The sequence below is a fragment of the Trypanosoma brucei genome, chromosome 9 (assembly GCF_000002445.2).
Source record: "Trypanosoma brucei brucei TREU927 chromosome 9, whole genome shotgun sequence".
Taxonomy (NCBI): domain Eukaryota; phylum Euglenozoa; class Kinetoplastea; order Trypanosomatida; family Trypanosomatidae; genus Trypanosoma; species Trypanosoma brucei.
Window position 1 is genome coordinate 773,025 of NC_007282.1, and position 24,103 is coordinate 797,127.

At 49.1% G+C, this 24,103-nt stretch overlaps 17 protein-coding genes across 17 annotated transcripts, besides 10 other annotated features; 12 read left to right on the forward strand and 5 right to left on the reverse strand.

Moving 5' to 3' along the window:
• Positions 1–137: 137 nt before the first annotated feature.
• Positions 138–272, forward strand: Tb09.v1.0170 (hypothetical protein, unlikely; the record flags this gene model as incomplete). The annotated part of the gene is made up of 1 exon (XM_798649.1): positions 138–272. One exon carries the CDS (start codon positions 138–140, stop codon positions 270–272), a length of 135 nt encoding a protein of 44 aa, XP_803742.1.
• Positions 273–389: 117 nt separating this feature from the next.
• Tb09.160.2990 (DNA-damage inducible protein DDI1-like protein) lies at positions 390–1,526 on the forward strand (the record flags this gene model as incomplete). The annotated part of the gene is made up of 1 exon (XM_798650.1): positions 390–1,526. The coding sequence occupies one exon, from the start codon at positions 390–392 to the stop codon at positions 1,524–1,526; it is 1,137 nt and encodes a 378-aa protein (XP_803743.1).
• Positions 1,527–1,741: 215 nt separating this feature from the next.
• Tb09.160.3000 (hypothetical protein, unlikely) lies at positions 1,742–1,936 on the reverse strand (the record flags this gene model as incomplete). The annotated part of the gene is made up of 1 exon (XM_798651.1): positions 1,742–1,936. One exon carries the CDS (start codon positions 1,934–1,936, stop codon positions 1,742–1,744), a length of 195 nt encoding a protein of 64 aa, XP_803744.1.
• A 5-nt stretch (positions 1,937–1,941) lies between these two features.
• Tb09.160.3010 (hypothetical protein, unlikely) lies at positions 1,942–2,073 on the reverse strand (the record flags this gene model as incomplete). The annotated part of the gene is made up of 1 exon (XM_024642643.1): positions 1,942–2,073. One exon carries the CDS (start codon positions 2,071–2,073, stop codon positions 1,942–1,944), a length of 132 nt encoding a protein of 43 aa, XP_024498430.1.
• Positions 2,074–2,143: 70 nt separating this feature from the next.
• Tb09.160.3020 (hypothetical protein, conserved) lies at positions 2,144–3,391 on the forward strand (the record flags this gene model as incomplete). The annotated part of the gene is made up of 1 exon (XM_798653.1): positions 2,144–3,391. The coding sequence occupies one exon, from the start codon at positions 2,144–2,146 to the stop codon at positions 3,389–3,391; it is 1,248 nt and encodes a 415-aa protein (XP_803746.1).
• A 136-nt stretch (positions 3,392–3,527) lies between these two features.
• On the reverse strand, positions 3,528–3,872 carry Tb09.v1.0180 (hypothetical protein, unlikely; the record flags this gene model as incomplete). The annotated part of the gene is made up of 1 exon (XM_798655.1): positions 3,528–3,872. The coding sequence occupies one exon, from the start codon at positions 3,870–3,872 to the stop codon at positions 3,528–3,530; it is 345 nt and encodes a 114-aa protein (XP_803748.1).
• Positions 3,542–3,568: a microsatellite.
• Positions 3,873–4,101: 229 nt separating the features above from the next.
• On the forward strand, positions 4,102–5,397 carry Tb09.160.3050 (hypothetical protein, conserved; the record flags this gene model as incomplete). Its single annotated transcript, XM_798656.1, has 1 exon — positions 4,102–5,397. The coding sequence occupies one exon, from the start codon at positions 4,102–4,104 to the stop codon at positions 5,395–5,397; it is 1,296 nt and encodes a 431-aa protein (XP_803749.1).
• Positions 5,398–5,781: 384 nt separating this feature from the next.
• On the forward strand, positions 5,782–7,947 carry Tb09.160.3060 (hypothetical protein; the record flags this gene model as incomplete). The annotated part of the gene is made up of 1 exon (XM_798657.1): positions 5,782–7,947. One exon carries the CDS (start codon positions 5,782–5,784, stop codon positions 7,945–7,947), a length of 2,166 nt encoding a protein of 721 aa, XP_803750.1.
• A 134-nt stretch (positions 7,948–8,081) lies between these two features.
• Positions 8,082–8,111: a microsatellite.
• A 577-nt stretch (positions 8,112–8,688) lies between these two features.
• On the forward strand, positions 8,689–8,865 carry Tb09.160.3070 (hypothetical protein, unlikely; the record flags this gene model as incomplete). Its single annotated transcript, XM_798658.1, has 1 exon — positions 8,689–8,865. One exon carries the CDS (start codon positions 8,689–8,691, stop codon positions 8,863–8,865), a length of 177 nt encoding a protein of 58 aa, XP_803751.1.
• Positions 8,866–9,016: 151 nt separating this feature from the next.
• Positions 9,017–9,037: a sequence feature (AT_rich).
• Positions 9,038–9,087: a microsatellite.
• Positions 9,088–9,161: 74 nt separating this feature from the next.
• Tb09.160.3080 (hypothetical protein, unlikely) lies at positions 9,162–9,557 on the forward strand (the record flags this gene model as incomplete). The annotated part of the gene is made up of 1 exon (XM_798659.1): positions 9,162–9,557. The coding sequence occupies one exon, from the start codon at positions 9,162–9,164 to the stop codon at positions 9,555–9,557; it is 396 nt and encodes a 131-aa protein (XP_803752.1).
• Positions 9,558–9,639: 82 nt separating this feature from the next.
• Positions 9,640–9,697: a microsatellite.
• A 483-nt stretch (positions 9,698–10,180) lies between these two features.
• On the forward strand, positions 10,181–12,682 carry Tb09.160.3090 (heat shock protein, putative; the record flags this gene model as incomplete). The annotated part of the gene is made up of 1 exon (XM_798660.1): positions 10,181–12,682. One exon carries the CDS (start codon positions 10,181–10,183, stop codon positions 12,680–12,682), a length of 2,502 nt encoding a protein of 833 aa, XP_803753.1.
• Positions 12,683–13,133: 451 nt separating this feature from the next.
• Tb09.160.3100 (hypothetical protein, unlikely) lies at positions 13,134–13,364 on the reverse strand (the record flags this gene model as incomplete). The annotated part of the gene is made up of 1 exon (XM_798661.1): positions 13,134–13,364. One exon carries the CDS (start codon positions 13,362–13,364, stop codon positions 13,134–13,136), a length of 231 nt encoding a protein of 76 aa, XP_803754.1.
• A 186-nt stretch (positions 13,365–13,550) lies between these two features.
• Tb09.160.3110 (mitochondrial processing peptide subunit beta) lies at positions 13,551–14,984 on the forward strand (the record flags this gene model as incomplete). The annotated part of the gene is made up of 1 exon (XM_798663.1): positions 13,551–14,984. The coding sequence occupies one exon, from the start codon at positions 13,551–13,553 to the stop codon at positions 14,982–14,984; it is 1,434 nt and encodes a 477-aa protein (XP_803756.1).
• Positions 14,985–15,815: 831 nt separating this feature from the next.
• On the forward strand, positions 15,816–18,872 carry Tb09.160.3120 (hypothetical protein, conserved; the record flags this gene model as incomplete). The annotated part of the gene is made up of 1 exon (XM_798665.1): positions 15,816–18,872. One exon carries the CDS (start codon positions 15,816–15,818, stop codon positions 18,870–18,872), a length of 3,057 nt encoding a protein of 1,018 aa, XP_803758.1.
• A 157-nt stretch (positions 18,873–19,029) lies between these two features.
• Positions 19,030–19,131, reverse strand: Tb09.160.3130 (hypothetical protein, unlikely; the record flags this gene model as incomplete). The annotated part of the gene is made up of 1 exon (XM_024642644.1): positions 19,030–19,131. One exon carries the CDS (start codon positions 19,129–19,131, stop codon positions 19,030–19,032), a length of 102 nt encoding a protein of 33 aa, XP_024498431.1.
• Positions 19,132–19,315: 184 nt separating this feature from the next.
• Positions 19,316–19,357: a sequence feature (AT_rich).
• Positions 19,358–19,360: 3 nt separating this feature from the next.
• Positions 19,361–19,741, forward strand: Tb09.160.3140 (hypothetical protein, conserved; the record flags this gene model as incomplete). Its single annotated transcript, XM_798667.1, has 1 exon — positions 19,361–19,741. The coding sequence occupies one exon, from the start codon at positions 19,361–19,363 to the stop codon at positions 19,739–19,741; it is 381 nt and encodes a 126-aa protein (XP_803760.1).
• Positions 19,742–19,789: 48 nt separating this feature from the next.
• Positions 19,790–19,820: a sequence feature (AT_rich).
• Positions 19,821–19,866: 46 nt separating this feature from the next.
• Positions 19,867–19,904: a microsatellite.
• A 199-nt stretch (positions 19,905–20,103) lies between these two features.
• Positions 20,104–20,134: a sequence feature (AT_rich).
• Positions 20,135–20,717: 583 nt separating this feature from the next.
• Positions 20,718–23,813, forward strand: Tb09.160.3150 (uncharacterized protein; the record flags this gene model as incomplete). Its single annotated transcript, XM_798668.1, has 1 exon — positions 20,718–23,813. The coding sequence occupies one exon, from the start codon at positions 20,718–20,720 to the stop codon at positions 23,811–23,813; it is 3,096 nt and encodes a 1,031-aa protein (XP_803761.1).
• A 255-nt stretch (positions 23,814–24,068) lies between these two features.
• Positions 24,069–24,098: a sequence feature (AT_rich).
• The last annotated feature ends 5 nt before the right edge of the window (positions 24,099–24,103 follow it).

Here is a 24,103-nt window from a genome sequence, read left to right on the forward strand (position 1 = left end):
ATCTGTTTCTTCATTTGCATTTGTTGTACTCTGTTTCCACGCGTATCGCGCCACATTTAATCCTATGGTCGCAGGTGCCTCCTTGCTTTACTTTCTCACCTCTGTGCACGTTTAATTTCTTTGTGTTTGTAACCCCTATGTTGCCACTTTTACACCAAATGACGGGATCCCCCACGCCGATTCCGGCTCTTTCCCCACCCTCGGTTGGGGCGCCCTATCCATATTTCCGTTCCTACCTCTTCTCCCTTTCCAAACGACTGCGCCTGAGATGACATACATCTGCAGCAAAAGTAAAGGACACCGCTTAGCTATTTGAACGAGGGAGGATACAGGGAACACGTTTCGTGGAGAGGGGGAGGCAAGAGTGTGCTCGTTTGGAGCATAAAGTGATGAAAATTACCTGTACGGATGAAAGTGGCAATGTGTACTCAGCGGAATTGGATCCAACCGCGATGGTTGAGGACCTTTCCGTTCTTGTAGAGGTGGAGATTGGTATACCCGTGGAGGAACAGTTGCTTATGGCACCTACCGGTGCGATATTGCGTCTGGATGAAACGTTTGGGGCCCAGGGTATAACAACTGACTGTTGTGTCACGGTGAGACGCCAGGTGTTGGGAGGAGGCTTGAAACGGCCAGCGGAAGAGCGACCAGACAGGATACCGGAAGTGCAGGCCAGTGAAGAACGATCTCACATACTGGAGCTGTACGCAACCGAACTGATGTCTGACCAGGATCAGTTGCAGCAGCTCGTGTCGCCGGAGTTTGACGAAACAGACCCGGCCATACAGAGCAGGATATATGAGGAAATTAGTAAGCGCAACGTGGAAGAGAACTTAGCAAATGCGCTTGAGTTTGCACCAGAGGCGTTCACCCGTGTAAGCATGCTCCACGTCACGGTTGAGATTAATAAGGTAAAGGTGAAGGCCTTGGTTGATTGCGGCGCGCAAACGTCCGTCGTGAGTGCCGCCACCGCCGAGCGCTGCGGCATCAATTGGTTGGTTGACAAGAGGGCAGTGGGTACCGTTCACGGTGTTGGTGAGCAGCGTTCGCTGGGTCGAATTCATCTTACGCAGGCAAACCTAGGTGGGTTGTTTATTCCCATCTCTCTAGTTGTACTAGAAAGTGAAACTTTTGATCTCATTATTGGACTAGACCAGATGAAAAAGCACCGCATGATCATTGACCTCAAGGACGATTGCCTGCGTGTGGGTGGTACCGCTATACCATTTCTCAGTGACTCAGAAGTATCGGAAGAACCGCATAGGGGGACACCATTTGTGCTTGGAGGTGGCGATGGCAACGAGGACAACAATGCCGCAGATGTTCCGACGGCTGGCGCAAATCAGGGCACGGCAGCGAAAAGAAGTACGGCACCTTCCGGCCCTAACATCAGCTCCGCTGAAAAGGAGCAGGCAATCGAGACATTCGTTTCTCTAACCCACCTCGAAAGACAGCAGGCCATTGCACTCCTCGAGGCTGTGAACTGGAACCCACATGCGGCCATGTCACTTCTGATGGAGGAGTGATATGTTTGAGTTTAATGTAAAAGAGGAGGAGGGAGGAAAGGCCCCCATTCACGTGGGCGCGGGGAATGCGAAATAAAGGCGACATTAACCCCCTTTTTTATTGCTTGTGTGTGAGAGATTGGGGGATAAGTGGACTGCCTTATATACTTGGTGGTTCTTTCCCCTCCGCCCTTTCAACTCGCGAGCGTGTGCCACGTTATGCTTTGTGAAACTTTTCACCACAATTTTTCTTGCTTGGACATTTGTTGTAACGTGTTGTCGGTGTTTTTGTAGGCGATGATATCGTTATTAATATTACCCTGTCTCACGGGGAAAGTACCATCTAAAAAAGTGGAGGGGAGGAAATGGATGAGTTTGGGGGAAGGATGAGCGAATATTTTGTGTTTTGCCACAGCCGCGTCACTCTCCATATTCTTTACAACATTTTAATAAACAAAGAACCACATATATTTGTGTACACACGTTCCAAGATACTTAGGTAAATGGTGGTACATTTTTTTTTCTGTTGCTTTCCCTGCATATGTGTGTGTATGTCGTTCATTTGCATATTTTGTTTTCCCCTTTCTTACATATTGAAGCAAATACCTTAGTGGTGGAACTTGTTGCAACAGTTTCTAATGTCCAAGTCTAGTCGTAAAATCACTTGCCTATTGCCCTCCGCTTCCAACCAAAGTGGCGATAAGAGGGGAGAGCTGCAGTTGAAGAAGCAAGGACCAGGGGAGCAAACGGCCAATGAGGCTATAACGGTGCCAGATCTGAAACTAGACGAAACAGTCCGCATAAGGGAAATGTTTACGGAGTATATTAATGGTGAGTATGTAACCACACTATTTGACCTTCGCGTGCTCCTTTCAGAGCTTGGAGTATATCCCTCCGACGATGAAATGACACTTGTTATGACCGCATTTGAGAACAAAGTGAGTTTTACTAATCTCTGTAGGTACATGCGGTTTTACAAGAAAGAATTTTTGGAATCGAACAAGCAACGTCACCGTTCCAATGCCGCGCAAGATGAATGCGAGGACACGCTTCGTGCCTTTGTTTCACTTGGTGGCAACGAAGATGGAAGTGGGAGCGTCTTAGTGGAGGACTTACGGCAGGTGTGCAGAAACTTCGGCCTCACTATTGATATAAACGAGGCACTCAATGGTTTGAATGAGTCAGAGAGCCCCTTAACGTTGCGCTATATGGAATTTTGCAACCTGTGGAAACATCAAAGCCGTGAGCGAGGTGGGGAATCGGGAACAATACGCAGCCTTTCCTTAACCGATACCCTGTATACCTCTGGAGGCTTGGATGGGGAGGCTTCAAATTACATACACTTGCTTAATTTGTTGAAGCCCCACGTGAGCAACATAAGTTATGAACAAAGTACCCCCGCCATATGTACCCCACTGTTGGCCAGAGGTGATGAAAGTGATGCCAGACATTCACTTCCCAAGTCGGATGAAAAACACCTGCAGGAGCTAAAGCGGTTTTTATTACCATCTTTGGTTGGGAGTGCGGAGGATCCGGATGCCAATTCGTATGGAGCACAGAGGGACGACGGATATCAACTCCCAAGTTTAGTCCAACACATGACACCGCGAGCAGATGCCGAGGAACGCCAACGACCGCTCCGACAGCGGAGGACCAAAGAGGCAGCGGCTCGACGCAGTGCTGGAAATGATGATAAATCTCATCCACCGACACAAGGCGGATTCCGGGCACCGAGTCCAATGATTCTCTCGCTGCGTAACCTTGCCGCGTATCGCCAAAGACTTCAAGCATTTGCTAAAAAGAAGGAGAAGTCAAGGAACAGGGAACGTGGGAAGGGAGGGCACGGTGTATCATCGTACTACGATGATGACGGAGCCCGCATTTAATTAACTGAGTACACAAATCTGGTGTTTTTTTCTGTATCATTTGATTTTGTACAACAAAAAGAGAAGAATGGAGAATTTCCCCCTACTAAGGAAACAAGAAAGTGTAAAGAAAGAACACCAGGATGGAAGAGGAAAACTAGAAAAAAGGGGTATATATATATATATATATATATATATGTGTGTGTGTGTGTGTTTCAGTGCCCCTGCGGCGGGGTATACTCTTCCAGAGCACCATAACTAATGTGTGATGGGTAACCCATGTGTTGAGAAGGAGGGAAGCGCTGTTACTGATAACCCGATGTAAAGCTGAGCGGAAATTACTGCTGCGCGGCACGTCAACGATGCATGTGGATGACGTCCTCCGTTGATGTGGTGTCGATGATGGCTGCAGGAGTTTCCCATCGCACAAGCAACCGATTTGTTTGCGAACATACGTCATAATGTACTTTACACTTGCCAGAAGTAATGTGTCTTGCCGCATTACCAAACCGCTACTTTTTGTTTTTTTCGTTGTATGGTTGGGGTCCGAAATTTGTAAACTTGGGAGTATCTATTGCGAGTCTTTTTCAGCCCTTTTCATCTGTATCCGCCTTCCCACAGCTATTCCTTCCTATATTATTCCTGTTTTTTTTTCATACGTGGCAGGTGCCTGTCTTCCCAGTCGAAAAAACTTGACATAGCCATATTGTTCATGCGGTAGGACCCTCCAAATGTCACTCAGGTCCACAATTCAGACGCATTTTACCGTACCCACGCGACATCATAGCACGCGGCAGCGCTCTTTTAGTGGCATGTTTTCTGCACCTGCTTCAACCACAGCAGGGGCTCCAACACCGATTCGGCGGTTTCCACTCAACAACACGCAAGCGGAACCTTCGCTTGGCTCACCATGTGAACTGGACTTCCAAAAGGGTGCTTTAACTGGCGATTGTGTGTGCGCCGACCGCCAACTGGAGTGGTTACGGCGAAATCTTGTGAAGTCGGAGAAGAGGGATTTTCACGGCATGAGCAAGGTGAAGATGCCGGAAGGGAACCCATCATGGCCACGTTACCATTTTCCGCTGCGTAGCTGCTCTTACATTTATGATCCTCCCAACGAATCTAAGCTTGCGTTTATTACTCCAGAGAACTACTGCAAACTCTGCTGTGAGCCAGTTGAGTTGCCCATTCGCCATTGCGCATGGTGGGATCATGTGACACGAATGGCGGGCCTCCGCTTGACTGCTATTTATCCACGGCGTTGGGATCCATCTGCTCTGATGCAAGAGCTGTGGGCAGGGAAGTTTCCCGTGAGGTTTATGAATACCGAACGGCCACATCCTTACCTGCGCCCATCACATGACGGTCCGTCGTGGAGCGATTTACGTCAATGCTATGTTTTTGAAAGGGAAGCGGTTGTACGACGGGGCGAATTAAGAGCAATTTTGCACATACTATCCACAGATGTTAGTGGCGGTAGGCGGGTGCTGCGGGAATCTTTAGTGCTCTCACCCGACGGAAGCTACGCAGCAAACGTTGGTGAGCGCACTTTCCGGGCCTTCATCAGCAGACACATCACACCCTTGCTACCACCCATGGGCCCTGAGCCAACTACAAGGTTGCAACAGCGTTGCTGGGGCCGAAAAAACCTCGAGGCAATGTTTGATCTTTTGGGAGTAGAGGCGTTACAGAGACTTAGTGGTGTTGAGGAGGTGGCAGTAACCAAGAATGAGAAGGCTACTGTGATGCGCCAAATAGTTTATGAACTGACAACCGTGTTGTCCGAATGCGATGCTAGAGAGCTGTCGGCGAGCAACGAACATGCCAATGAAGGTGCGCATAGCGTAAAAATCGCGAAAGATGAAACTCACATGCAAGTCCGGCTGTTGGTGGAGTTGGCACTGCAGCGTTTGTCACATGAACTGATCCATCTTCACATGATGTTGCTCATAGAACGTGTGTGGAATGCGTATGCGAACCTGGGATACCCAGGTGAAGAAGCGTTTGAGGAAAGCACCTTTTGCTGAGGTTTATACTCGGAGGAACGAGTGTAGCGCGTCCGAGAATGTATTAATCGTTGTTTCACCTCGCATCAAGGGCTACTTTGTGGATACTGCTGCGAAAGCAGCGCCTGTTTTAAAAGTTAAGGTGCGGACCAAGGTGCCGTCCAATCGTTGTGCTGCCAAGGTTTGATAGTTTATGTCAATTTCTTTCCTCAACAAGAGCTTCAAAGAAGAAGTCGCTTTGTTTTCAAAGGCCGTGACACCCGACAACGAAAGTTGGGTGGTGGACGGTTTGTTGCAGAGGTGTTAAACGAAGCATGCTTGTTCTCTGCTGTTTCTCTCTCTCTCTCATGTCATTACTGCAGTCCCCATCCGTGGCGCGTGCAGAAAAAAAGGATCTGTGGAAAAATGAATGACCAGGACCGTTTTCACTCTCCCCTCTGGTGTGTGAATTACCCAATCGAGTTATGCTATTCTTCTAGCTGTCTAACACATCCCCTCTCATCTAATTATTGCTGTTGTTTTCAATGCACATATCTTTCCCTCAAATTGTGTGGCATGAACGAAGATACAGTTGTTTCTTGGAGAAACTCCTTTTGTACGATGGAAAACGCAAGGAATCTGGAGCAAACGATCCCACCAGTTAGTGTCCCTTGTCAAGCTGAAGACTCTGCTCATCCCTCGCTGCAGCAGGGCTCATTGTTCCCCTCTCGATTTTCTCGGTGCGTGAGTCCAGGCTCCATGCCGCTCCAACCAGATGCAGTTGTAGACGACCAGGCGGAGCCCACTTCGCCGCCGATATCACACAACCAAAATGATGCCACATCGAACCCGAATGCTCCTGACGCATCCGTAGCACCGCGACCGGTGGAAGCCTGTGCCATAAGCACATTGGTTAATGACGATTCCTCTACCTTCCATCGGTCGCTGGATGCGCCTGAAGTTGTAAAGTCACCCGCGCTAACAGTAAGGAGACGTAAGATTGTCGCGGGAAGTAATTCCTTCCGCGGCTCAACTCAACTTGCCCAGAACTCTGTCAGTGATTTTAGCCTATCCAGGCAACACGTCGACGATTTTTCACTTACCGATGCGGAGAGCAAACATACTAATGGAATGTCCTTCAGCTCTCATGTTGCTGCGATCCCCATGCATGCGGTTGCGAGCTTGCTGTTCACAACACAGAGGAGGTCATTGATGGGACATTACTTCCACACGTGGTGGAGGTGCGCCTTGCTCGCTCGCCAAATTGGGGCTAATTTCAGAAGTCCCGAATCATCAAGAGAGGCTGCATCGACAGATTTGAGGAAGGCAGTGAGTGTCGCGCAAGCGAACCAGTTGTTAGGCAGGACGGAGATCCCTCACTTGAACCGGCCCGCGCTAATGTCATGCGACAGTTCCGTAAACGCCTCGCCATTCACTTCGCCCGTAAAAAGAGGGATCTCAACGGGAAAGTGTGTACCCAGCTGCTGCGCCCCGTCGTCGAGAGCTTCGTCTGCTCACCGGAGCCCTGGAATGCTGCTGGTCCCATTTGGCCCCACGAGAGGCCAGTCCCCAGCCGTGCGGGGGCTTCAAAGGTTGAGCATAGGAAATTTGCAATGTTCAAGAGATTTCTGCACGGGTATGACAAGGGAGACCCGATCCGACAGTGGAAGTAGCGGCACCGACCAACGCCCACCAGCGATTTCAGTAGATATGCTCCACGTTTATACGAGCATATTAACGGAAGAGGAGTGGGGGGCTCGCACCACAGTTATGCGAGAAGAGGCTTCCGAACGCTACAAAATTCAAACGCTCACAAGTGAGGTATTAGATCGAGATTTTAAGGAAGCTTTGTGTAGGAGGAGGGCTGTCATGCTTCGTGGATGCCCGCAATCGGATGGTTTGCGAAGAGCAAAAGGTGGCGGTAAAAGGGAAGCTTGTGTTGACCGCCACCACTTACCGGGGCGGCCGGAGGGTTCGAGTGAGCGTCAAGGGTGTGCTCCGTTACCAAACTCAGCGGCCGCGATATGCGTGCTGCCGGAAGCTGCAAATGCTCCGAAAAGCGAAAGTAAAGATGACCCCTTAAACGGCCTCATGGCGTGTACTTCTCCTCCATCGTCTCACGGCTGCAACCCACTAACAGCCGGGCCCGTAGGCAATACAGCGGGTGTGTCTCATGGAATACTACCCAACTCGTGCGCTTCTTTAGCAAGCAGTGGCGCTCACGCAGAGAACAGCATCTCCATTTGCATATCCAACTGTTCCGAAAACACGGTGGAATCAGGTCGACCTCACAATCCCTCCGAAGCCCCAAAAGGGGACACAACAGAGCCGATCAGGGAGCCGTTGGGATCGTCCAAACCCCAAAAAGATGATACGACCGCTGCAGACTGCACGGAAGCCAAAAAATTATTGGACGACTCATTGGAGCTTGACCTTCAGAGGTATTTGCAGCTGGATTTAGTGGATAGGGAACGTGAGGATAGGCTTCGCATCGTAAAGAAGTACCGCAATGGTCTACAGCAACTGTTAAACATTTTCTTTGGGAAGAAGCACTGTCGAACACGTCCTAATGATACTAGTAATCAAAATTAAGTGAACGAAGAGATCGGTAACACATTGACCCTTGTAATATTTGTGCGTCTACGTTTGTGCCCACTTGTTCAGTGTATCAGTGGGGCGGCGTGTATTTCTTGCCGTTGGCAGGTGCGCGCAGAGCTTACCGCGTCTATATATATATATATATATAACATACATATGTGTGAAGTTGTACCTTTTGTTTTCCCCCTTTCATCCCGTCTCATTATGAGCTATTTTGTCTCTCTCTTGTTTTAGTTCTCCCCCCTTTTGCGCTTACATGTTTTTTTTCTCGTGCCGCTTATGCATGACCACCGCAACGGATCGGGCAAAGGGAGAAAATAGGAGAGGGGGCTGTTCCTCCCCTTCCTTTCGGATTTTCTTTGTTTTTACACGTCTATTTCTGACCGATTTCTTTTTGTATCTGCTTTTCGGTGCGGCCTCGTTCCGTACCATTACTTCCCCTCTGTTTCTGCCGTCACGACATTTGTCTTGTGTTTTATCTTTCCCTTGAGCCTTTTGTTTTGTACCCGTGCCTGTATTACCTGCTTTGTTTATTGCCTCCTTTCTCAGTAAAGGCTACCACCACGCAGTTCCTCCCTTTGATTTTCGTTCTCTCCTCTTCTTTTCCCCCATTTTTTCTTCATTTTTGTTACTTCTCACTACTATTAATTTTCTTCCGATGTTTTTTTTGTGGTTGATATAATTAAAGGAATATTATGTGCGTGCGGCAGCGCTCCATCTCACGTTCCATCATTTATGCTTGATATTCCTATCTCTGCTCTCAATTTTCCTCATTTACCTTTTCCATTTGAGGATGTTGTGAAACAGACATGTTTAAAAAATCGATTCATTGAAGGAATGGTGAGTTGGGGAATAGAACGAGTTAAGGCAGCAAAACGAAACAAAAAAAGTGAAAGGAGGAAATACAAATGAAAATGGGGGAAAAGGAAAATGTGAGGTGCTTAAAATAAGATGAGAGAGCGCAACCACATATTCGGGTTGGATTGGATAAGAGCTTAAGAAACATCTGAAACTTACCACCTGAAGGAGAATCCTCCAGTACACATATTCATCACATGTCTTGATATATTTATTTATTAATATTTGTGTGTGTGTGTGATTTTGTATTTGTGTGCATTTTTGTGTGTGTATGTGCCAAAAACCTTTTAGCTGTGCTTACATTTAATGCTCCCACACCATATGGTTTACGCCCGTTAACGCCTTCCAACATGCAAGTGCCAGTTTTTACTCAAACATCAAGGCCTTCGCATATTCATATTGAATTACGAGTGCTTGTACGTTCATCAACACGGGTCATATTAGCAGATGAGAGTAATATTGTGCATATTTTATGTATATATGCATGTACATATGCTTTAATATTTACATGTTTTTCTTTCCTCTTTTTAGCTCTGTTAAACCCTTTGACCCGATTTCTGTTTCTCCTTTTACTTTCTCCCTTCTTCCCCGTCACTCATATCTTATCTCATAAAGTGGTGCCGAACCTCCTTTTTTTTAAAAAAAAAGTACAATACCCACCGCAGCGCTCATCATTATCAGGCGCGACTTCCAAGCCTAGCGAGGACTGCCTTGGTCGGCCAACTCCGTGCTTTTTGTTCTTTTAAGTTACTTTTCACTTCCCGTTAGGGTGGAATGTTCAAAACGAAAATAGCAGGAAAAACTGAAAAGAATATTGTTGTTAGCATCATATATATATATATATATATATATATATATATATGCATATATGTTATATGCATATATAACGTAATAGTAGAGGTACCCCAGTTTAGTTCCTTTTGACTCTCTCAATGGTTAACGACGAAGTTTCTCTGCTTGTTTTCCTCCCTCTGTCTTTTTTTTTTTGAAAATTCTTTCTTCGTATCTCCAACCCTTTCACGAAGTCGTGATAACCATATCTATGGGGCAAAACTACATCCAAAAAGTATAGTTCTTCTTCAACTTACGTGGAGAAATGAGAGTGTAGACAAAGATGTAAGGTAACCCTTCTTTCATACATTTCTTTATTTATGTTATTCTACCCCCTTTTTTTCACTTCTTATCACTCTTCTCCTGCGCTGTCACGCCCACACGAGGGTGGTTGTTTTCCAGTAACCAAGGGACAAGTTGGGTTCGCTTTCATTAAAAGACCGGTTAAGCATTTCCTTTCTGTGGAAAAGAATCTATCGCGCAGAGAGGGCAGCTGCAGGCGTTTGAGCGCCCTAACGCACACGTTGCCGTCATGTCCATGCTCTGTTTGGCACAGTGGGCACTACTGTTGGTGTTGTGTCTGGTTGGTTGTTGCTGCACCGTGAGTGGAGGATCAGAAGTTTTGGCCGTAGACATTGGAGCTGACTGGGCGAAGGGTGCCACACGTGTGATTGGAGGCAGCACCGCCCCGCGGGCCAGCATAGTACTCAATGATCAGACAAACCGTAAGAGCCCACAATGTATCGCCTTTCGTATTGTGCCCAACGCCGGAAACGACACGTTGCGCAGCGTCGAGCGCTTATTTGCAGAGGAGGCTCGTTCTTTGGAACCACGCTTCCCCCAGCAGTCCATTTGCGGCCCTTCGCTACTCGCAGGACTGATCGTTTCGAAGGAAATCTCTGCGGGACAGAAACATCACGAACAAACAGGTAATCAAAGGTCGGAACGTGAAGGTGTCATCTCTTTTAGTGATACCGATAGGTTTACGTATGTGGTTGTGCCGCAAATTCGCCGCAAGTCTGCGGTGGTTCGTATCACTCCGGGTGGTAGCAGCGAAGGTACAACCACCGCACCAATAGAGTTCACTGTGGAGGAGTTGATTGGAATGATTTTGGGACACATGAAACGGTCTGCGGAACGTTCGCTGGATGGTGCGCCGGTGCGACACCTTGTGTTGGTTGTGCCGACCTCCTCCAGTTTGGCGTACCGTCAAGCCATGGTTGACGCTGCTGCCGTGGTGGGTTTGCGAACTATCCGCCTCGTGCATGGTTCTGCAGCAGCGGCAACGCAGCTTGCACACCTCAATACAGAGACTTTATTTCGTGGTCATCCCTCCAACACAACTGAGAGAAAATATGCAATGATATACGACATGGGTAGTTCCAAAACCGAGGTGGCCGTGTTTCGTTTTACCCCTGCTACCGCACGTGACGACTTTGGGACAGTTACTCTGGTGGCTTCCGCTACAAACCATACGCTAGGAGGCAGGTCGTTCGACCGCTGTCTTGCACGTTATGTGGAGAGAAATTTGTTCCCCGCCGCGAAGCCAACACCGGTCACGCCAGTACTAGACAGAAAACCGGTTACAGCCACCACTCGGCGCGCAGTGGTTAGCCTGCTACGCGCCGTCAACGCGGCGAGGGAGCGGTTGTCGGTAAATCAAAATGTTCCTTTTGTTGTGCCCGGCGTTCGTGAAGACGGGGGCGACTTCATCGCAAATATTTCTCGTGCGCAGTTCGAAGAAGCCTGTGGTGAATTGTTTAACGAGGCAGTACGGCTTCGTGACCACGCCATTACGCAGACGAATGGTACGGTGCGGTCACTCAATGAGTTGGTGCGCCTTGAACTAATTGGTGGTGCCACACGTATGCCAAAACTGCAGGAACGGTTGAGTGAAGGTTACGGTAAACCGGCGGATAGAACTCTTAACAGTGATGAGGCAGTTGTCTCAGGAGCGGCACTGATGATCCACGACACCCTCAGCCGAATTCGCGTTATGGAGTCCTTGACAAATGATATCTACTTCACTGCTTCACCCCCGATTAAGGAATCAAATGAAACCAAGCCTCATCGTAACCTTCTGTTCGCCAAGCGGAACACCACCGTTCCGGCAGCCCGGTCGCTAATATTTCCAAACCGCACAGCCGACTTCACACTAACGCTTCATGACGGTAACGGACGCTACTCGCGTTCTGTGCTAGTGAGTGGTGTGAGTGGGAGCATGAATGCTGCGCGCGAGAAGGAAAAGGAAATGAGTACCGAAAGAGCGAACAAAGTTACCAAAACTTCTGTGGTCCTCCGCCAGGTAGAGGTGGTGGTGGAGGTGGTGCTCAGTAGAAGCGGGCTGCCCTATGTGGCCGGTTCGTACGTCCACGCTAGATACGCGGAGCAGGTGACTGTGCTACCTTCGGTGAAAAAGACTGGGGATAACGAAACTACGGCACAAAAGGACGAGAACAACAATCCGTCTCAAAACGAAACTGACACGACGAGTACCATTAGCCCCGGGAGGGAAAAGAGAAGTGGGGGTTCTCCGTCTGCAGCAAACTCTAATAGCGCGAAAATGCAAAACTCCAGAGCAGATGAAGCAAAAGAGAATGAGACCCCAACCGGTGACGAAATCCTGGAAGTCAATGAGAGGGATGCAGGAACTGGTGGGAAGAATAACAATGCAAAAGTGAGGCATTTTGCACTTCGCTTTCCGTTGAACAACACTCCAGCACCTTCCTCAACTTCGCAAGGCGGTGTGAACATGAACAAAGAGGAGGCCCTTGCAGCGCGGAACCGCCTTCGTGCACTTCAGCGCCTTGACGACGAGCGGTTGCGGCGTAGTGGTCTGCTTAATGACGTCGAGTCCCTGCTCCTTCATTACAAGTCCCTTGATGCCTGGTCTGCGCAGCAAAGCGATGATAACTCGAATGACTGGCGGTCCGTTGTGAAGGACGTATCACGGTGGTTTGAAGAAGTTGGGGGCGACGTTAACGTGACAGAGTTGCAGAAGCAATATCAACGTCTGAAGGACCTAAAGCTCGGTGAGTGAGCCCCCTACACACACACACTCACTCACTCTGTTCACTTTTCAGGGACCTTTCGTGTGCCAGCCTCAGTGACGTACTTACGAAAGAAGGGAAGTGTCGGACTTCATGCTGATATTATTGGTAGAGCTTGCTAGCATGGTACATGACAGGACGGCATATGTCCCTTGCGATCGTTAGGTGAGGGGAGGAAAAAAAAAAAATGGAGTAACAAAGGTTTTTACTATGTGGGAATCTCGGGCTCTAGCATTTGCTTGGTTCCTACATTTGTATTATGCGTGTTGGCTCCGTTGCTTCTCCCCGCTTGCACTTTAATTCTCAAGTATCCTCCCTGAGTTTGGGTCATGCTTAAGTGTTTTTTAAGCAGCAGTTTGCCATAGAAGCTGGTTATGTTGTGCGTTTTTTTCTTTTCATTCAATTAACCAGCTCCCATGGACCCATAACTTCTACTGTGTCTTACTGTTTCACATACTTTAAAAACACCCTATATTCCACCCACGCTGCCCAACGCCAGTTACAATGTTTCTTTTTTGCGTCTTTTGATTTCATTACTGCTAAACTGTCATTGTTGAAACCCTCTCTCTTTTCGCTTTTTTTTTGTGTGTGTGTATGTTTGCAGATTACCGGAAATAGGTGGGAAGAAGCAGGCACAAACAGGAGGTGGCCAAAGAAAAGATTAGGAAACATCTCCTCATCGCAGCTCTTTATTACTGTCTTTTCTTTTGAGCCGCAGTTTACACCTGTATTCCTCTGTTTTTGTTTAACTCCGGAGGTAACACAGGCGTGTCATTAGATTCGGAAAGAGGCAAAACTAGTACGTGTCCGTAGCGGCAATTTTTTTTTTGTGTGTGTGCGAGGGCCTAACAACAACAAATGCTTCGTCCATCCTTTTGCAGATGTCTTCCCGTGCTGAACTGCACGCTGAGCGCTCCTCAATGTGCTGCTGCGATTGACCGTTGCACACCGGTTGTTTACTCTTCACTTCCCAACGGATGTCGTGTGGCCACCGAATATTTGCCAAATTGTCAGTTTGCCACCGTTGGGGTGTGGATTGACGCAGGCAGTCGCTTCGAGGATATTAACAACAACGGCGTTGCGCACTTTCTTGAACACATGAACTTCAAAGGCACTGCAAAGTACTCCAAGCGTGCCGTGGAAGATCTCTTCGAGCATAGGGGGGCCCACTTCAATGCATACACTTCGCGTGACCGAACAGCATATTACGTGAAGGCGTTCAAATATGATGTGGAGAAAATGATTGATGTTGTCTCGGATTTACTGCAAAACGGCAGATACGACCCAAGCGATGTCGAGTTGGAGAGGCCGACAATCCTAGCCGAGATGCGGGAGGTGGAGGAGCTGGTGGATGAAGTGCTCATGGATAACCTCCATCAGGCAGCTTATGACCCGGCACACTGCGGGCTTCCGCTCACTATTCTAGGCCCTGTGGAAAACATTTCCTCCCGCATAAACCGTGACATGATACAGGAGTTTGTTCGGGTGCACTACACCGGCCCGCGCATGTCTTTCATTAGTTCCGGTGGCATCCATCCAGAAGAAGCACATAGGCTTGCCGAGAAGTTCTTTGGAAACCTCCCTGCAGCGAACAACTCCCCACTGCTGCAGTCACAATACCGGGGTGGTTACACCGTGATGTGGAACGAACAAATGGCCACGGCAAATACCGCTTTCGCGTATCCTATATGCGGGGCCATACACGACGACAGCTACGCACTACAGTTAGTTCATAACGTTATTGGGCAAGTGCGTGAAGGACAACATGACCAATTTGCTCATCAGCGACTGAACCCGCGGCTCCCGTGGGAAAAGTTGTCAAACCTGGTCCAGCTGCGACCTTTCTATACTCCATACAAAGAGACTAGTCTCCTTGGGTATCAGTTAGTTACTATGCGCACGGCAGTCGCTGACGCCAACGGCGGTGTTCAGCGAGATGAGAGCCAGACTGTGTTGCTGGATCACATGCTAAAGTTGTTTAATGAGCTGTCTACCAAAGCTGTTGACGCTGCACTCCTCGAGGAGGCAAAAAGTGAGTATAAGTCATCGGTTATGATGATGCGAGACAGCACAACAAATAGCGCGGAGGACTTGGGTCGGCAGATGATTCACCTTGGCCGACGCGTGCCTCTGCGGGAGGTGTTCGAGCGAGTGGATGCCGTCACTCCAGCAGTGTTTCGTGACACATTAGCGAAGTACGTACAAGCGGTTCAACCTACAGTTTCGTACATTGGTTCGGCCTCCGCTGTCCCTCGATTTGACGCCCTCACACAAGTAAAGCACATACTTTGATGGAATCGGCGCCGCTGAATGAGGCGGTATGAGCCTGACTTCGAGGTGGAAAAGGTGAGGGAAAGGAAAATGATGAAATAAGGTGCGGAAGAACGAATAATAGCAACTGTGGTGTTGTAAAGGATGGTGGAAGAAAGCCGCACACGTGGACAAGTACGTGGGTTTGCCTTGTGACGTGGCAGAACAACTACGAAGGCTGATAATTAGGTATTTTGGTGTCTGTGAAGAAGTGAGACGGCAACGGTGGCAAAACTGCGGCTGAAGGAAGGGGAATGAGTTGAATATCAGTGGAGGTGGAGGAGAAAGAGGAGCCCCGGTCCGGTTGCGCACAGTTTTCTTTTGAAGGAACACTAACATATGTTGAACCACCTTGTCTGGTTACTAACGTCATCTCTTGGTGGTTCCTCGTTACTGCGTTAAAGCGGCACCCCGTCTGCCAGACCCTGTACCTCTTGTTTTCGTTCGAACTGAATTTATAGCGGCCTACAGCTCAGTTTTATTTACTAGTAGGCTACCGTGCGATTTCCATAACTTTTCTTTTTTTTTTAAAAAAAAGTTCTTTCAGTCATATTGATACACTCGTTGCATCTCCTTCCACATTCTGGCCATTCTGTGTGCTCGTGTGGGGAAGTTGGGTTACATGTTGAGTTAGCTGGATCAGCTCTCACAGACTAGCACTTTTTTCATCGACAAAAAGAGCAGTGTAGGCTCCACATTGTGTAAAAATATAGCAGAAAGGTGCTTACACCAAGGAGAAAGGACGGGATAGGCGAGACACCGTAAAAGCTGGGAAGTGTAAGGAGATAAGGAAAGCCTAGCCGCCGTGCATGTATGAAGCGGGATGAACTGTTTGCTGCTTTGCAGGAAATACCGTGGGTTCCATGCCCGGAAAGTGAGGGTCGTCCATGCTACCGAGCAGCAGAAGCATTTCACTGCACATTTTGTGCATACACTGTTTGCGCTCGGTGTTATGACGCCATTCCGTCGTCCCTTCTCTCATTGGCAACCACAACAACTAGTGGCGGCACCGGCGGTGAAGGTGGCGCTGCGACAAACTCAGAAAAGAGTCTTGCCGACAGGACACCCACCCAAGCGTTTACTCCAAACTCACGCGGGAGTGACACACCTAACAGTGCCGACGACTTCATGAAACCCCGCTGTTTTTTGTGTCGCTCGGGGGTTCTCGAGAAGGAATCTGTGCCCGTGTTCGAATGGACATGTGAGGGTCCACGTCCTCCACGTCGACTCACTCGAGGTCAAGGGGCATCGTATGATGTGGATGTGGTTCAGCGTTACTACACCATGAAGGAGCAACGTGAGAAGAGAGCCCAATCGCAAGCACCGCTAACGGCTCAGTTTCTCGGCACAGAACCGTCGCCCACCGAGTTTGGTGGCAACATCGGTGTGCCTCCGGAGGCATCTCGCACTGGAGTGTTGGGTCGGCGGCCGTTCTGTGAGGAGGGTTGTAGTTTTTCGTGTGTTGTGCAGAACCCAAGGTTGGAGCAATCGCTAGTATGGTGTGGCGTGAATCGGCAGCTGCGGGAGTCCCACCCCTCCATCACAGGGGAAGAGACCATTACACCGTTGCACACGATTCGCTGTCCACCTACTCTCCCAGGGTTACCTCCGCATAGGCTCCGGGTGCACATTCCATATGGCTCGTATGGCATTCATAAGATCCATGCAGTGGCGCTGTACGTCACCGAGGACATCTACCGGAGAGCTACGGCGAGGTCGGGGTCGCCTCGACCTGTTGTCAAATCACCAGGAGGTCGACGGATGGAACAGGGACACCCACAGCGAGATGGGCAGTTGATGGCGGTTAAGGAGCTGCCACGCAACACCGTACGCCCGTTGCTCGTTGTCGACGTACTGCATCGTACCGCCACCAGCGATCCGGTGAGGAATCTTTTGCCAACGCAATGGCTTCCGGAGCATATGCGACGTCCACCTAGCAGAATCTGCTCGCCTAGAAGAGAAAATAGTATCACGGAGACGGCGGGGTGTGTTGGCTCAGGTGTGACAAAGGGGAACGAAGGTGAGGGTCAGAATAATGGAACTGAAACTAAAGGCAACGCAGAGCCTCCTGTTATGGGGGAAGGTGAACCCCACTTGACGTGGCCAGAGGGGATCCGATGCGAGGAACTGTTGCTAGCGGTTGACTATCTGCTACAGGGCCGTTCCGTAGCTGTGTACGGAATTGCATCAAAATACTTTTTTCTTCACCACGTTGCGCAATCCGCCGAGTTAAGAAATTTGGGAGTAGCCTTTGTGGATGGCTACCGCTCTTCTGCAAACCGTGTGACTCGGCAGCTGCGGGAAATTAGCAAGCAATTGCAGGAACAGCGTCATATCGTAGAAAAGGAGGTGCTGCGCAACCTCGTTTTTCGTGGAGGGGACTGTGATCCGTTTCTGCGTATCAGTCGTTCGCAAGCACCGTCGCGGGATGAATGCGGAAACCCGTCTGATCAATGTTATTTGGTGGTTTCCTCCTCAACATCCTCGGAGTCGTCGCGAAGTCGCTCTTACCGCTCCCCTGTGAGAGACGTTTCGGTCGCGATGATGGGCGGTTCCACCGAAAAAAGGCGAGAAAATATGGGACTAAAAGTGGGAGATCCTGGTTGTTGTGACTTAACTGCAGCCAAAACATTAAAGGCGACTACCCCACAGCGCAAGGAGAGCATGACTGTGTGTTCCCCCGCACCCATTACTATGAAGCGAGAACGGTCCGTGATGCTTGTGCAGGATGGTGGGCACTCTGATATTAAGAGAACTACTCAGCAAACTGCGCAGGGTTCGAAAAGACGGTGCGGAGAAAAAGTGTGTGACGCTGCCGGAACGGGTGGGTGGCGCCAAACTCATCCTGAGGCTATGGAAACCAGCAGAAAAGTGCGGTTGTGGCTGCGACGGTATTACCTGAGCGAGGTATCAGACTGGAATTACAGCGTACCTTTATATGAAACTCCTTGTGAGCGGCGATGCCGGGAAACGGAAACGGCCGTAACGTCGGTTCCGCTATCGGAGAGTGAAAACACTTGCCTGCAACCACGGTATACGGTTTCATCTCCAGACATCATGCGCCGGCTTCGTGTCGAATGCGGCGCTCCCCTCCGTTCGTGCGTGCAGTGGAAGTCGCTTCCATCCTACACAGCTCAGATGCTCACGGGGGGACTTGCTGCACAATCTGCCAATCCTCCAGTTCATTATAGCGACTATGTTCCGAGGTTGATCCTAGTAGTGCATGGTATAGACGAACTCGACCCACCACTTCTGGTAGAGCTTCAGAACATTGCACGTGACCATCCCAATCGTGTAATGTTGCTATGCTCATTCGACGACCCAAACTGGGCCATGTCAAACAGTGCGGCGCAGTTGGAGCCGTTTCGATTGGCGTATGTACACCTCCGCTCGATGTTGCTCCCACGGGTGCATGAAATGGCATGTGTTAAAAGTCTCACGTTGCTCACAGACCTTGAGGCAGCAGCAGCAGGGGGGAAAAGGTTTGGTCATCACGGGTTAAGAGGAAGTCTTGGCCCTGGGACCTCTTTACCACTTCAAGACACCATTAGACGTATACTTTTTAGTCTTCCCGCCACGTTTACTGATGTCTTACGATGCATGATTGAGCGACAGGAAGCGTCGGGCGAAAATGTCTTCGTTCCCATGAGTCTCCACCAGCAACACTTCGACGATCGAGGAATGATGATTTCAGTGGGCCGCCTCAGAGCGATTGAACGGGAACTAACATCCAATCGGCTGGCTGTGTTTGATGCAGCAGAAAATAAATTGATGATTCCTCAACACAAAAAACTGCTGCGGGTGTTGGAGGAAGTCGCGGGACAGAGACAAAACACTCGGTCAAACGGTGGAGCTCCAGTGGAGGCATAGGTTGATCATTTGTTGTACCGTCCCCAATGGTTCCCAACAGCTTTACCAACATACGTTTTCCATATGAATAACCAAAAGCACCCACAGATACATGTTCATCTATATATCCATATATACACATATGTGCATATATAGGTGTTTGTATCCATCACGCCTATCACTGAGTCGTCACGTACCCCTCAGCGTATCGCAATTTATTTTTATTTTTTTTGCTCCCTGGTGGGGCATTTGTTCGCAGCGAGCTGTTTTCCGTCACCATTTACTCCTCTTTTTGTTCTCGTCTTTTCTTTTTCCCCCTACACGAAACTTTGTCTTTCATGTGTAAACGTACAAACGTGAGGAGTTGATTAAATAAAAGGTTCACTACCCTGAACAAAGTGAGAAAGCACCCGTATAAGGAAGACCGCAACGGGGGGAAACGGGGTACATTTCTGGTGAGAGGGATATTATATATATATATATTTTTTTTTTTTAATTTATTTTTTGAAATGTTTGTAATGAAGTTACTGGATGCACTAGCAGACGCAGCCGTTCTGCTAATGTTCAACGTTAGCCCAACCAACTCAGGAAGTGATAACGACGAAGAAGAGGAAACCGTCGAACACCACTTTGTTGAACCAAACAATATAAGTCATATGGAGCGTCACACGGCATATGCAACGGGACCATTGGATATCGACGGCGGCAGCAGCGATAGCAATTGCGTTTTAACAGCACCAAGTATGACAGTGACGACGTCAGCAGATGGCAGTAGCTTCGTCCAACTGACGGAAGAGGATATGCAACTTATGCCCGAGGAGCAGTCAATCAGTGGCGGGAGCTATGACGAGACACGCACCCCCGAATCGGTCAATGTGGTAAACTCTTGATTCTTGAAGCTCCGACGAGTCACGTTCCTCCTAAAATTTACTGTTTCGTTTTTTAAATCTATTTTATTTATTTATTTTTGTAGGTGCCAATTTTTATTCAATTGCCTATCGTTGTGACGAATGCGATATATATATATATATATATATATATATATATATATATTTCTCTTTCTCCCCTGTAAAAGACCGGCATGACATGACCGCAAGTAACGAGATGACAGTTGTGGTGTCATCATTTGTTACAACGAACGAGGGGAGCCACATATAAGTCTTTTTCCCATTGAACCTTCTCCGTGATGTAAAGTGTTGATGTGCAACACAGTAAAGGAGGACTGGTGTTGGGGTTGAGGGTACCGAGGCAGTTATTTTTTTCTTTTATATATATATTTTTTACTTTTCTTCCGTTGTTTACCTAATGCGTTTATGGGGTGTACACTCTGTCTCCAACAACATTACTAATATTATCACCGTCATTATTATCTCGCTTTCAATATTTCCTCTGTATTTTATTTGCTTTCCAGTAACTTACCTCAGTTGCATGTGGGCTCCATCACGTAGCCGAGGATAGTCACAAGGAGGCGTGCCTTCCTTCCTTTTTCCTTTTTTCCTTTTTTTTTTCGTAATGTGCGCGTGTGTGTCTCTCTATGTTCCCTTTCCCTTTCGCCTTCAGGCTGTGAATATATGATAACGCGCTCCAAGCTGTCTTGGGATTGGAGAGGAGCAGTGGTGTCGTGTGTGACTGTATTGGCGGTAGAGAAGTGTTAAGAGCGGTATTCTCTGAACCTCTTCAGGCGCCATAGTGTAGACATGAAGACATCTAATTCCTTTCTTCTGGACTACACCTGAGGTAGCCGCTTCCATTATAAGCGTATGCCTGCAACCATGTAGTACCACTTCGCCGTCTCCTTCGTTCTTACCTTTTTTTTCTCTCTCTAATTTGCCACTATACATTTAACAGATAACCCCATTAAACAATATGTATTTCCCGCGTCACCAACATGAAAAAGAGCCCCGGGGTAGGTTCAATCCACAGGCATTGGATTGGCTTCCGGGTATGGTACAAATGGCCACATTACCCCCTGCGCCCGTTGCCACGTACCCGCAACATTTCCCTTCCGTGCATTATAACAATATGACTGACGGCCCTGCAACTCTTCCTTGTTTCCCAGACTTATTTCGAGATTGGTTGCATGGTGGTGTGATGTTCCCTCCATTTCCTTTCGCTGGTGGGCCTTCTGATGGAGCATATTACCCGACGGGACCCCAGCACCCTCAATTATGTCCACAGAGTGCAGAAGGCTGGATGGAAGCTGAACAACGTTACTACAAATACTTTCATCCGTTTTGGTGTGCATATCAACGGTTTTTGAGGGATTGTTATACACGACCTGTGACGAACGATTTATACTCTGCAGTTCCCACGAGTCACCAAACCCAACCACCAGCGGTGGCAACAGCAGATATCGCCACGTTTACCCGTGAAGGGACCCCATGGACGCAAAATTGGGGGTGTGACGCCCAGCACAAAGAGAATACGGTTTCCAACAAGTGTGACAGCTGCGTGAAGTTAGCAGCCCCCACACATGCCGGAGGTGAGGTGTTACCTGGGGATTGCGAGACCACTGCAGGCGAGTGGAGGGAAATTTCGTCTCTTGCACTCTCCTCGTGCTTGTTGTGTGGCGACACGGGCCATCGTTACACCGCATGCCGCTTTTTTGACGGGAAGACATTATGCTTGGTACACATCGCCGACTCATACATCTACGCGATGCACCACAAGAACTGGGTTGAGAAGGCAACGTTGCTAGACGTGTGTTCCTTTGTCCACGTGGCCGTAGGCATCTTGCCAAAGAACTTGTTGTTGTACATTGGCGATCACGTACTTGACGTTACGTCTTACGAGACTGACGCTCGTTGCTGTGACTTGGATCTTCTTCCCGGTGCGGTGGTTGGTGTTGCCACTCGGCATGAGGCTGTCCCGGAGATGGAAAGCAAGGGACCTGCAGAACAATTCTCTGAGCCACGTGTTGAAGATCAATGTTTGAAGGTCTCGCCTATATCAAAGGCCTCGGCATCGTCTACCTCACTCCACACATCGGAAACGCAGGAAGGGCTCCTTGGGCGCAACGAGAGCCGAGAGGGAGACAACAATGAGTCACCAGGTGTTGACGATATTGAAGCAGACAGAAGGAAGGCGGATGCAGTGAGGCAGCGGCAGAGTCCTGTTGCTGCGCCATATTTAGGCACTACAGATGGTGATTTAAACTCCACTCAAACACGGGCACAACAGCAAACTGCGAGCATCCCCACTTGTGACCGGCCAGAACCGCAAGGAGGGTTGGAAGGAAAGGCATGTGACGAAATAGAGAGTCACAATGACATTGTAGACTCCGCGCAAGGAGAAGAGGTAAGTGACGCTCCCGTGGAGAGTAACGGCAAGACAGAGAGCGATGGACGCCGTCGCCGAACGGTTCACGTGAGGTTCATACCAGTGTCCATGGCATTTTCTGACATCCGGGCTCTTCTCTGGTCATGTGGAGAGGTCTACAAGGTCCGACTTGTGAAGCCAAAAACGACCCCGAACCCTGATAAGATGTTTTATGTTTGTTTCGTTGAGTACGCTGAGGAGCAGGCAGCCCTGAAAATGTTGGAGATGCATGGTCACCGTATCGCCGCATCTTTTCACCTCGCGGTAGAAATCAGCAAACACGCCATTCTTGGGGGCTATGTGACAGACCGTGACGTGGGTACTGGTAAACCCTGCACATTTGGGCTAACTGACACTGAGCGCTGGGCTATAGAGCAGCGCCACAAACGTCCCGGAGCTGGTTCTGCTGGTAGCGGTAACGGTGAATGTGCTGAGGAAGGGGGCTATGAAGGCGAAGGAAAAGGAGGAAGGCGGTGTCGTCGCGGTGGCCGAAAACATCGAGGTAGAGCTCGCCAATCTACCCCTACTTCAGGGGAAACTCCCAATGGTTTGGGTGAGGCGGGGAAACAATGTACCGGCGGACCCTATTCACTGCAAATCGTTGCTGAAGACTCGAAACGGAAGAGCTGTCGCGGCAGCCACCGCATTACCGATGCGAAAAGTGGAAATGGAACTACCGGTGCGGTGGGTGAGTTACCACAAACCACGCTGGCAAACTCTGATTTAAGCACTAAACCAATACAGTCTACGGTGTCAACGCCTCGTGAGGTGGTGGGGCATATCTCAGTGACTGCGGAGGAAAGTAAGCTTCTCGAGCATCTCCGCAACGCTACCATATCGTACCTCCGGTGCCCTTCCAAACGAAGCTTTTACGAGGTACTCACTGTGCTTGAAGACGTTAAGTTGTGTTCCCCTTCCCCTCTGTGCTGCCTCCACCTCACCAAAGCTGAGGTGGCGCTGCTTTTCCTTCACAGGTCTTCGGGGTTTGTGGAAGCGGCCGCAACGGCTGCCAATGGAGCGGTGCGCGCAGGGGAGGAACTGTCGCATCTGATGGCGAGAGATGCGAGCAGCCAAGACCACATCGGTGCTTCGTGGAGTTCCTTCTTCACCGCATCTCATCCATCCCTCTGTGGCCACTGGAAAAATTGGCGAGACATGGTGTACGGTGATGAAGAGGAAAGTGGTGAGGGATCGCGAAATACCAAGTCAGATGGAGGCACAGCAACCGCATCATATCCGCGAGTCGGCAGAGTGTTGTGTTTCGTTGAGAGCCTCCTCCACATTGCGTTGTTGTGTGACAGCCTCTTAATGCATGAGCTGGAGAAGGACTGCGAAGGGAAATTTGTCATGCGAAACATTGATGCAGATTCACCAGGGGTCGGAAAAGTTATGTGGAAACTTGTTTGTTGTATCCGTCGCCTCCTCCAGAGGCTCCGAGCATTTGCTACAGAAAGTGATGGAAGCGGGCGGGAGGATCGGACAGTTTTGTCACCGCGGTGGCTCACCACTGTTGCCCGCGTTTTGGTGCTTCTTCCTTCAGAAGCTGAGTGGCACGTGGGAAACCTACTTGACGCATTTGTTCCTTGCGCGTCGGACTTGCCGGTCGCAATTTTGGAAGATTTAGCGGGTATTCGGTTGTTCTAACCTGGCACGTCTCTTCTATGCTCCCCCCTCATCTGTTATTCATTCACGCGCTAATGATCAATTGCGCATCTCACCTTCTTATCACTTTATGACTACCAGTGACACACGACTTTTGACTTTTTTGCAGGAATCGGGTAAACGCTTTGGTCGGATTGCGTAGTCTCCGTTCCGCTTGGCAGAGCCTTAGATGAGGAGCGGGACAGAAAACAGAAATGGAAGATAAGACAGATAAAGCTTCTCAAGTTGAAGCACGGGATTATTTTATTTTATTATTTTTTTTTTAATCCACT